The 12,676-nt window shown below is 36.6% G+C and overlaps 1 protein-coding gene across 4 annotated transcripts in view; it reads left to right on the forward strand.

The window, feature by feature from the left end:
• The window catches only part of LRCH1 (leucine rich repeats and calponin homology domain containing 1), a 116,492-nt gene extending 105,046 nt beyond the window's left edge, over positions 1–11,446 (forward strand). For 2 of the 4 annotated variants that reach the window (XM_017815027.1, XM_017815030.1), the window contains one exon: positions 8,801–11,446. In XM_017815027.1, coding sequence (XP_017670516.1) covers positions 8,801–8,914 — 114 coding nt within the window. In that variant the 3' untranslated portion in view covers positions 8,915–11,446. The remainder of the gene's footprint in view (positions 1–8,800) is intronic. The other 2 variants (XM_017815026.1, XM_017815028.1) reach the window with 1 other exon arrangement.
• The last annotated feature ends 1,230 nt before the right edge of the window (positions 11,447–12,676 follow it).

Raw genomic sequence — 12,676 nt, forward strand, 5'->3', positions numbered from 1 at the left:
AACTTCAAATAAGATGATTTTTTTTTTTGTTTTGCTCCTTATCGACATGAAATATACAAATGAAAATTGATTGAAAAATATAAACCTATAATGACACGACAGTATTGGCCTAGATGCTGTTGACTAAATCTGTAACTCAGTCTCAGGCTATCCTAACCAAAGGACCTCAGTTTTGTGTCTTGGCAATAGATGCATTCACTTCTCACTGTCTAGTGTAAAATAAAATTACCTATAAACTTTTAGTGGATAACTAGCATAGGAACTTACATGTTACTGATTATTTTGGCCATGTGGTTATGATTTAATGCTGCACTGTAAATATCCCCATTCCATAGATACTTGTAAAATTTTGTAAAAAACTTATAAGTGCAGTTCTATCCCTAGTTTCTGTGGCTCAGATATGTATACACATATTTATACACACACATATTTATACATATATAGTTTGAAATGTATAATTAGATACGTATTTTAGGATGAAAAAAAATAATTTCAGACAATGGATAAATCAAATATATCAAAGGATTTAGTGTCTAGCAACTTCCACTGCATATGTATAACCAATCTTTTGTAAAGGGTGTCTATCATCTGTGACCAGACAAGTTCAGTGAGCCCTTCTAAGCTCTTGATACTTGAGAATTGGTACTAATTATTTGGACGTGCAGCTATAGACTTGTGTCCTCATCCTGCACAGGCCTGTCTTTATGTGCCTGGTTTCAGTGATACCAATACCAGGCACTTGTTTACTCAGAATCAGAGCTTGACATTTAAGTTTCTACTTTCAGCAGATCTTTGTCTTGATATTGATTTTCTTGTTTTAACAGTGTTGCTTTTCTGCTGAAACTGAGAAAGTGACATAAAGCTTGAATCAGTTCAGAATCTATTTAATTCTGTGTTTATAATCCAGTGCAGGTGATTGAGACAAAAGTGATGTCTTCTGTAGGGCTAAGATTTCACTACTGCTCCCGTAAGTGGTAAACAGATCTCCTGTTGATGCTTTGTGTTGTGCCCTTCTTATGTAGTGCTGAACTGCATGCATGAATACATTTTTTGAAGTTAGAAAATCGTGTATAGGAAGTCTTTGCTACCATCCTGTAGTACGCATCTGTCTCATTGTCTAATATCACGTCTGATTATCCACCGTAACCAATAACTTTTGGGTGGCAGGTAAGAGAAGGAGTAGATTAGTGTGTTTTGCATTTTCAGTGTGCAGAAATGGAAGTTCATGTCTTCATTCTTTTTTAATGTTTTATAGACACTGGGTTAGAAACTGAACTACTGTTGAACCAGTGTACACCAAATGAAATGTATCCTAGTCATAGTGGCACATAACTCCAACACTTGTCCAGAGTTTTAACTTTGCATATGCTTACCATGCAAACAGAGCTGTTGTTTAGTTACTTAGAGTACATTTTCTGTGTATTCTCAGCTATGAGAGTATACAGTAATTAAAGTGTAATATTACAAGCACTTTCTTGTAGTTAGAGATGGTGAAGCTGTCTTGAACGAGACTCTGACAAACAAACAATGAACATACTTGCTTCATGGCAAGCACAGCTGTGCTACCATACATGTACCTTATCCAGTTTTGTATATTTTCGGGTTGTTACTGATTACACTTCCAAATATATATAAATCTTACAGGGAAAGAAATAGTGAAATACGCCCTTACATTTTCTAAATGTGAATATAGTAAAGTTTCTCAAAATAATGAAAACATCAAAATCTGTGTGCTCATCCCTGAAGCCAGTAATTCTTCCACTAAGTGGGGAAGTGGAAACTAAAACATAGATGTAGCTCATTAATCTACTCTAATGGGTTCTTTGTTAAATTCAGAGTCCTGTTTCTGTGCTGCTGTTCCTGTGGCTTCAGTACTTGAGAAATAAACAGTTCGACTGACTGGTGGTTCTTCACCTTTGAGAGATCCCACTGTGGTGATGTTCAGTTATATACAATTGGTACTTACTGCTCACAGCCAGTCACATGATTAAGTTGATCACCTGGAGTTTAAAAAAAACCTGTGCACTGTAGTTCACCCCCGTATTCATTAATAACATTAATTATGTTTGCTGCTCTGTTTCTTTTTCCATTCAGTTTTTTTCCATTGCAATGATCATCAGAGATTTTCAAGCTATGATTTCTTAATAAATTGGTTTCCAATCTGTACTGTATCCATCATATTGATTGCTCTTTTATCCTGTGGAGGTCATCTCATTCATACTGCGATAAAGTAATAAATACAACTTGTAGTGGATATACTTGCAGGTAAAATGTGTTTGCACTGGATTAAAAGTGGTATTTTGATGTGAGGATTTGGCTTTCTTTTTCCTTGAGCTAGAAAAAAGATAAATATTTTCAAGTGTACTGTAATGCAATGTAGTAGTCCTTCACATGCTTCTTGCTTGTATATTAGCAAGTTTTTACAGCTGATAGCTGTACATAGATCCCATTACGTTCCTAATAAGTTTTCTGAAAGTTATGCTTAATGTGAATGGGGATTGAATTAGATCTGAGCAAATATGCAGTACAGTTTTCTACTCGATATACATTAATGAGTTTCCAAAGTATTGCTATATCAGTTTTTCAAAAAAAAAAAAATAAAATTTACTCCTGTCACCCCCCCAAAAAAAACCCAAAACAAACCAAAAACCAAACAAACCAAAAGAAGGGTCATATATGAAGGCTGAGATAAAAATAGTACAGCTGGGCTTGTGAACCTTTACCATTTCCTTCATTTCTAGCACATAAGCTGTGTTATGCAGAAAGAGTGGTAGAAAAATACTTTATGGTAATGAACCATTCTACTTTGATGGTACAAAACACTCATTTCATCATTTTGTCTCTTAGAATTAAATGTATAAGGATATGGTATAATTGGTATTTCCCCTTAAGTATTCATTTTCTCGTACTGTTTCATGTGTGTCTGTCTTTATTAAGATTTTTGTTCCTTGCGGTTTCAGGGCACTGTTTTCTAAGCATGTTAGAATAAAACTGTGAGACATTTTTGTAAAATATAGGGTCTACTTTTAAAATTTTATGGTTGAAGGCTAGAATTTATAAAGACTCTGAAGCCCACCATCTATAGTTACAGTTCTGTAAATATTTGCAATTTACTGAGTGATCAGAAAATGCACATATCTAGACATCTAACTGGCTATGCCTCCAAATACAGAATTGCAGCCTTAGTATTGAAGGTCTAAGGGTTTGTTTTTTTTTTTCCTTTGTCAAATGTGGCCATAAATGTACGCTTTAGAAAATATACTTATCTTTCCATTGGAAATTAAAAGAAAAAAAAAAAGCAATATGCCTATGGCCTGAATTACTGTGCTTTTTTAATCTTCTGCTGTTTTCTTTTGTACTTCAAATGGTACCTTCAGAGTATTTGGACACACACAGACATCAACAGTAATAGTTGAAAAATATATAAAAAGACATAATTTCAAATTTCCTTATATGAAAAAGTAAATATTTGCTGTAGCTTTTTTAACTGTTTAGAAAGAAAACTGGCCTTGACCTAACAAAATGTCAAAAGTTTTGTATGTTGGATATAAGTTTGCTTAAATGTAATGCCCTGATGTTTCTTTTAGTGACTTCCCATTTCAAAATAGTTGGCTCCAAACATTAAATGATGGGCGTTACATGAACTTATTTTTTTTTATTTGTGCTTGGAGAAATTGCACATTCCACTATTGCACTTTTTTAATGAGCATTTTATTTTTCCCCTGTAGATCTGAAATCACATATTCTACAAATACAGGGAAGAAAGATGTTGCCAAATTGCAGAATGCCATTTCTCTACTTTTACTAACAAATACAGTTGGGCCCTGCTGTTATTATCATGTGGTCATTTTACTACTTGCCCATCTGATATTATGGCAGCAATGTCTTTTTTGATAAATACTGTATCTGGATTGCCAAGGTGCTTGCCCTACCATAAACTAATTCTAAGAGTTGTCATGACTTTGAAGTCATGTGGTGTCAACAAAAATAGATGTATCTGTGGAGTGTGTCACGTATCCTTGTGGGATTAGTGTCCTTGTGTATTCCTGGCTTTTTTCTGCGCTGTCTAATTCATACATTTTGTTCCAGGATTAGAAACGTGCTCTGGCAAGCACATGCACATGTTTATGTTAGTGGATACACCTGTTGTACTGTCTCTTTGTGTTGCTTTGTGATTCAACCTCCTGGCTGCTGCCTCCTTTTTGTGCACTTTTTAATATTTTTTGCCATCAGGAGAGGTTTGTTCTTTTGCTTCGTGCTGAGTTTGAAAACTCAGCCATTCAAAATGGCTATGTGTCTGTAGAAAGTGGTTTGCTTGCAAAAAGTATATAAGTTCCTTTGTTTTCTTAGGGAGAAAAAAAAATTAAAAATATATTAGAACTTCATTTTTATAGTAGATAGAGAAGGGAGATCATTTGTGCTGGTGTGAGTGGAGTGGCAGCCCTTTCCACCACAATTGTTCTAAAAGACTTTTAGGCTGGTCTTGAGAATTAGTAGCCAGTTCTTCTGTCTGTTTTTCTGGGGTTTGTTCAGTAATGGTTTCAAGAGGGATGTTTTCAGAGAGACAAGACATACTTCTGTATTGAAGTGTTATGGATCTGAATCTATTGTAAAAGGGACAAATATCTTATCAAAGATTGAGAGAAGTGGGTACAGCTGAATCATGGACAAGTTCTCCTCTTGCTTGGTCAGGCATATTGCCTCAAAATGCCAAGATTTAAGAAAAGTTTTGAAATCTTTATGGCTTGCAGTTTCACAGCTCTGCTGTCAGTGGTTTCCAGAACGCAGTTTTAGTGGATTAGAAAGTGAGGCAGAGCATGGAAAATGGACTGTGCTGCAGGGACAATGGCTGAACCTGAGTACAGAGACACCTGGGATCTTGGCCCAAAGTAACTGCTCTTGTGCTGAGTTATTATTGGTGTGCTCTGGATTCCATCCTTGGCAGGATTCGATTTTTCTTATTCTGAGAAGTAAATATATGATTGATAAACTGATTTGAAAAGTATGTGAGGCAGGATTGATGAAAGCCATTTACAAAGTTTTGAAGAAAGTGGTTAGGGTTAGCCAGATCATGGTCTGGCTTCGCAAACGAAGATTTGGGGAGGGCTCTACCCACGTTTGCTACAAGCGCGTTGGTGGCTAAAAAGGCCAATACGAGATAGACACGTCCGGTTGCAAAAGGCACAGCAGAAAGACTCCTTAGATAAGAGAATTGATTTGTGACACGTTAAGATGAAGTTTGTTGTATTTAGAAGATGGTGTCCCGTCTCATTGTCAGGTTTGGAAAGTTCATCATAGCCACGTGTTTGGCTGCAGAGTTACAAAACATTAGCCAAATTCCACCTGCTTCATAAGAGAAGGCTGGCAATTATATGTTTCAAGCACTGGTGAAGAATGATGTATAGTATTGTCATAGTTTGAAATTGGCCCCCCTTGAGAAGGGGGGCCAATGTTACATGCTGAGAAACTTCTCACTCCTAGAACAGAGTCCTAATTTTTTACAGAGCTCCTAGAATAGCTTTCCTAATGGGAGTATGTATCTTGTAAATACAGCAGTGGGAGACAGGTTGCTTTATACAAACTAAATTACTGTATTTAAAAGAATTAGATAATGCATTGCCTTTTAAAAGAGAAAAATCTTATTGCATGGAGGTTTTATATGAAATAATGCATGCATTCCTTTATGCTTTTAGTGAAAATGTGCTTATAAACAAACTACAAAATTCCTAGCAAGAGGGCATGACAGAAAGGTTCTCTAAGTGCTAGAAGGTGACACAAAAATGGTGAGCTTAGAATTTTTTTATAAGGCAAGCATCCTTAACTGTGGTGTTTTAAGCAAATCTGACTTCAACAGAAAAATGTATAATATTTTCAAGCATAAATATCTAGCAAGGTAGGTTGTTTCAGGGCTAGATTTTTGGATTCAGTCCCTACCCTTCAACCTTGCAATACTAATCCCTCAGTTTTCAGATATTGGATTCAGTAGGCTTTATTATTTAATGCCTTTTGTCTAGCTTGGAAGACTAATGAAATATTGGCATGCTAAGGGCCACCAGATCTGTGGAACAAGACTCGACTGTGCAAGGTCAATGAAAAGAAGTAGAAGAGAGTAGAAAGAATAACATTTCACTTCAGGTGTCTGATTTGCATTCTCAAATAGGTTGTTTTTGTTTTTAATTATCCAAGTTAGAGCATTGTAGATTTTTATATGAACTATGTCCCAAGACATTAGATTGGCAACATGTCTAGTAGAAATCACACATCTGAAGTAGAAATATTTGGAGGGTTTTTTCCCCCCTTTTTATTTCATATCACTGACTCTGCCTTCTCTTGTAGGTTCTCCAGTGCTAACCAGGTATCAGTTTAGGAGTTTGTATCCTAAAATATATTTATATATTTCTCTTGAAAGGGTACTTTTTTTACAGAGGAATAAAAGTTGGGGAGAACCATCTCTGACAGCTTGCAGGTCAATATTTCAGTCAGAAGAACAAACAAGAATGAACTGCAGAACTCAGTGTCTTAACTTAATAGGCAATTTAGGGCAGGTTTGAAATGGAGATGCGAGTGATGACCTGGAATGGCTGCAAGATGGGGGTAGTTCCTTATGCTACCTGGGCAAGTAGCTGCAGCAGAGAGTGACAGGATGGCAGACAGGAGCAGGAGGCATTTGCCACAACTGTTTGGTCAATTCGAATCTGAATCCACAAACTCAACTGAAGTGGGAACACAGCATTAGCAGATCACCAGAATGTTAGAGCATCTTCCCTATGGGGAAATGTGTGTTGTCCATCTCCTGCAGACCTACTCAGCCAAGTTCCTTGAAGATTATCTGTTTAAAGTTGTTTCTTGGGTCATAAAAAAACTCTCAAACATAAAATATTAAAACAACTAGTAAAATGTAAATAGAATATAGATAAATAACAGTTACCAGTATCAGATGCCATGATTTTGAATGAAGTCTGACTGTCTCTCGTTTTTAGGTTTCATAGTTAATAGGAAAGTTTTTTTCTCCCATTGAGGCTGGAGTGGGGTGTGAAGAACTTCACCAAAAATTTAAGCAAGCTGAATGTTGGTTATGGATAAAGGAAATAATCATTAACGAAAGAAAGTCATAAATATCAGAAGCAGTGCAACAGCTGTTTAATACTGGTACTTTTTTGATGGAGTTGTGGCCCACTGAGGGAAATTTCCCTGAGCAAGGACTGGACAACAATGGAAGCAGACAAAAACTATTAATCATAGGTGCATAACGTAGTACAAACTGTATGAATTGTACTTGTGCATCCCAGTTCAATCATTTCAAGTATTATATTTAGTTTTAAGGGTCCTAGGAGTCAGGGAAGGGACTAGAGCTGAAAAAATGTGTAATGAGAAGAGAGGTTGAAAAGATTAGTGATATTTAAATTGAACAAATAATCAGTATGAGGAAGTGTGGGAAAAGGACATGAATTGTATAAAGATAAAATAAGGGAGCCTTAGTTAACATTACAGAAGCAAGAATAATATTCAGTAGAAGACAAGCAATTAACTAAAATAGGATTTGAAATGCATCAGTAATTTTAAAAGCTAAAAGTTTATTGAATAGCTAATAGTGAGAATAGCAGTAGTGAGAATATCAGAACAACTGTCTCTTTCCAAAAAATCGATATCCCACGTCTGCTGATGGTCATGTATGGATGCGTAGGAAAGGAGCAGAAGGTTAGATCATGTAGATGATTTTTTCAAGTTTTTCAACTTGAAGTTTTTTCAACTTTAAGTTTCAACTTAAAGTTTTTCAAGCTTAAAGCAATCTGACATGCAGTTGAGCAGACACTGTTTCCATGTGTTTGTGTTTAACGCTTGTTTGGGGTTTTATCTATCTGTATATTTTGTCATCCCACTTATGCTTTTTGCTTTCATGTTGTGGCAATGAGTGTCACGGTTGTGATTATGGTTTATGTGATGCAGTCTAGCTTTTCCATTTATTTATTTATTTATTATAAACCTGCTGCCTGATTTCATAATTTCATTGATTTAATTAACAAGAATACCCAGTTACATTAAGAAAAACAACTTTTTAAAGAGAGGGCTAGTCGTGACTCAAGGCTGCCTCTCTAAGCAAGGCTTTCTCTAATTATTCACTGGTGAGTGTCTTGTTCCCTGTAGGAGATACAGTATTTACTGCTTGACTATCGTCTGGTATAACAGCTTCTGTGGACAGCCAGTAGGTTTCATCCTGGCTATGATTGCTGTGTCCTTATGGTGAATAAAGTTGATTCCTGGATATTTCTAATACAGTGGTAATACTTGGAATGAAACACTTCGCCCATTGAATGCACAACATTGCACACACTTTTCTGTAAATACTAGTGCATAGCTTTCAAGGTGCATATCCTGAGACCAAGCCCTACCTCTCTAGAGCCCAGTGGTAGAATGTTTTTTGACAGAACCTGCCTTCTGTCCCCAGACTCACACACATGTAGTAACAAGGTGAATGCTATGTTGTCTTGCACTGTAGGCGAAAGTTCGATGTGTGCTTGCTGGCCCTCGCCTTAGTTAATGTGTTTACACGCTGTAATGACCACAGAACAGGTTGGTTTCTGAGGCCCAGAATATAGCAGATCTCTCACTGACTCATAGGTGTAATGAAAGCAAAATCAGAAACTTTCTGTCAAAATCATAGGAAGTTCTTTTTAATTAAAAATAGGAAATGGTTCCTGCTTGCTGGGCTTTGTGTTCCAAATGTGATCATGTAAAGCAAGGGTTTGCAGTACGTATTGAGTATCCTAATCTTTACTCCTCTGTTGTTTTTTTTTTCTAGGAAAAGCTCTGCCTACCACATCACATCCTAGAAGAAAAGGGCTTGGTAAAAGTGAGCATAACAGTTCAAGCATTGCTAGATGTTACCACAGTGAAACAAGCTTTATTCACATGAAACTACTCTCTCTGCTGTTACCAGCTCCACTGTGCCATGAAAGAATCAAAAAACTGCCCGTCTGTTCAAACTGCATTGAAAAAAAACCCAATACTCCAAGAGTATTCTTACACTTTAAATTTTAAAACCATGTTTCAGACTGTACGTATGTGTCAAACTACAGAGCAGAAACGAAACAGAAACATTTTCTAGAAGAAGTTGGCGCTTCACTGCTTTTACACGTCACTTTGTACAGTACTTACTAAAACAACCACCTCTCTGCCACTTAAAAATGTGTGGAGCACACAGCTGTCTTGCAGCAAGATACCTTCGTATTATTAAACTAAGAATCGCTGTAATCATTTGGGGGGAGGGAGAAGGGAGAGTAAATCAGACTGCTACCATGGTAGGTTTTTCTGCAGTTGCGTCAGGCTATTGCCTTTTAAAAAAATCCAGACATAAAATATTTATATAAATATTATTTATTAGTGAGTTGTTATTCATCCTTTGGATGCAGAATGTAAATTAGGAAACTGTATTTTATTACTGCTTTTTTTGTGGTTAAACACTTTATTTTAATATAAATACTTAGTTATTTTTTATTCTACTTGGTGTGCAGTAGCTCTAGATCTTCGTAAATTGTATTTTCTAACGTAAGATAAAAAAAAGCAAACAATAGGTGCTTTTAATAAAAGAACAGCTAGCTGGAATGGAATTCTTTATTTCTTGAATCTGTGGAACATTGGTAAAAAATTCCATTCTGCCTTCCACTGAGTTTCCTACATTCCAGTAGCACTTCTCCCCTCACTCCACTAAATCGGCTGAAACTGAGAGCACACCCATTTTATTTGTATATAGATGTTTAAAAACAAACAAACAAAAAAAGGAAATATGTAAACTTGAACAATAAATGTGAACAAATATTTTTGATTGCTTATTTTACTATGCACAAGACATTTAACTTTTGCCACAACAAAATGAATGATGTGCATTAGGATCATGTGTCTTGAAATATAATTTTGCACTGTAACTCGATTTCTTTTAAACACTACAGCACTACAGAACGAATACAAAAAAATAGCACGAGACCATTAACAAGATTTACCAGGTAGACAAAAAATTAATTTGTTTTCTTCAGTGGTTCCTTCAAGAGGAGGTAAAATGACTAAAATTGCCAAAGGTAGTCTCAAAGATGGGATCTTCCAGATCTAACCCACTGCTGGGTACAGTGCTTCTCCTTAAGAGTCTCTGCAGAATTAAGCACAATGTTCTGTAGTGCACGTTTGCAGGATCAGACCTCTAATCCCACATCAGCAATAGGAAATAAGGAAGATTCTTCTTCTTTTCACCACTTTATGTTTTTTGAAGAGATTTTTAAAAGCATAATTTATAACTAAGACATCATGCATTTTAGATTAAAAAGATCCAGCACAGCGATTCTTACAGTATCTGCAACATCCATTTTTCCTTCATACGAGAGGCCAGTGATGGGACTTGGGCAAGCAGGATGGGGAAGCTGCACGTGGTGAAAGGCGAGCTGGTGGGGGGCACACAAGCAGGTAGTTGGAAATGCGGAGTGGTAAAAAAAGAGGCAATGTGGTGGGAGGGATTAAACATTTAAGCAAGAGCATGTGGAGAGAACTATCATGTAAAGACTTTATTGTAAAGAATGATACACACTTGTCACTACCAGATATCCAGGCAGTTTCATGCCCGTTCACAAACACTGCATTCAAACCCACCACTGTTCCGATGGCAGATTTTTAATGGCTCACATGGTATTTGAATGCAGACCACGTGCTTTGATACCACAAATTGCTGCCATGCTGGTGTGTGGTGACAGCAATGTGTTAGGAGGAGGAAAGTGGGCTCACAGACAATGAGACATCCAGTATGCATGGCATATCCAGTTACTTCAACCAAAGCAAAAGCATTAATTTTATAGAGGGAACATTGACTTAAATTGTAATTTTGATTGGCAGCTAACTTATTGTTTCCTTTAAAATGTACTGTGCACTTTAACACTAAATGAAAATGTATTTTAATATTTTACAGAGCTGCACAAATATCTGTTTTGTCAAAAGCTAAAGCAATGTAAAGAAAATTAAGTTTTCAAGTCAGAGTTTATCAAATTTTAAAAGCATTCAAGGATGGAGTATAAAAATAGGAATATTGATTTCTGCAGCTTGAGGAATAAAATGCAGGTTTCCTGAGTATTTTTTTACAATGTATATATGTCAACATGAAGCTTTGTAATTATTATTTTGACAAACCTTGTTTTTTCATAATTAAAATTTGTTTTTCTTCTGATAGTGTCTTTCTGTATTTGCTTGAAGTTGGCTGTAAATAAATAGCTCTAAATATTTTGTAATACAGCTTTTTTTATGCAGTCTTAACCTGTATGGCTAAAAAGAGAATCTTCATGAACCTTTGTACAATATTTATATGTGCAATAAAACATGCATGGCAAATCTATAATATCCTACGCAGTGAACATAATGTATATAGAAAATCTTTACTGTAGTTACAATTAAACTATATTATTTGCAGAAAGCCTTTAATGACTATCCCTGTGATTGATGGTTTCTTGTGAGAGATGGTATTTGGAGAGCTTAACATTGGGAATGATGGGTTTGGGGATGGAAAAGGTGATGATGTGATGCAAATAAAGGAATCTTGCAGCTAAACTAGGAATAGGATCCAGCTGGTAACTGTTACGTAACTGCAAACGTGGTTCCTGCACCTTTGCTGCTGCTGTTGTTAAGGTCTCCTGCCAGTCCTTTAGTGACAGTGAATTATCTGCCCTCTGCTTCCAGGGCTGAGTGGGCTCAGGGAGACTCCTTCAGTTTGTTCCTGCTCCCATTGATGTATTAGAGTTGTTCATTTTACTGCTTCCACTTCTCTGCACAGGGCAGTTTTTTCTCCTCCTTCCCCTCCTCCTGAAATGTAGAGATTATTCTGCAGACTTGTGCTTTGGCAAACAAAATCTGAGTTTATTCTGGCTAATTTTATCTGGCTAATTCCTTTATTCTACTGAATCCGAGCAATAATGCAGTAACACCTTCAGACCTGGGGATAACCCAGTGCACCAGGGCTGTGCTGAGCTGCTTTGTGCTGCCCCTGTCTGCAGAAACAAGTAGTAGGTACTGCTTCTTGTAGGTAGGACACACATACGGCCTTCTCTTTCCCATGCAGGTTTCTGAAGTCTCCCAAGTACAGATTGTGCTAGATTCTCATTTCTCTAATGAAGTATCTTTACCTTAACTAGGTGACTTCATGGCTTTATTTTTCCACATTCGGTAGTGGATTTGGGAAGGAGAGAATCTTTCTGCAGTAATCTCCTTTTGGAGAATTCTTGCAATGCATACACTTGCATATTCCTAGCCTTCAGAGCTCACCTCACAAATAAGTAGATGCAACACTGATAAAAGTCATTACATAATTTAAGCCTGTCACCAGCAGAGAAATGTAAGTTCCCAGCATCAGACTCCCTGTAGCCCAGAATCTAGAAGAGGCCAGAGACACAGAAGAGCATTCAGCACTGCTTAAAAAAGGCAACTGATCCTACATCTATCCTACTATTTCCTCTGGCAAGAGTGAGTCAAGGTTTGAGCAATGATTCAAGTCCTACTGAACTATGAGAAAGCAGTTTACAAGTGATTACTCGAACATATGATAAACAGCTCACTGGAACAATCTGTGTTCTTGTCCAAGGTAGCTGGCAAAATTATATCACTGGGAACTATTTTAGATCTACAACTGTCAGGCCTACATTCTGCCATC

Source organism: Lepidothrix coronata, unplaced genomic scaffold, assembly GCF_001604755.1.
Source record: "Lepidothrix coronata isolate B3197 unplaced genomic scaffold, Lepidothrix_coronata-1.0 Scaffold48, whole genome shotgun sequence".
In the NCBI taxonomy this organism is placed as follows: domain Eukaryota; kingdom Metazoa; phylum Chordata; class Aves; order Passeriformes; family Pipridae; genus Lepidothrix; species Lepidothrix coronata.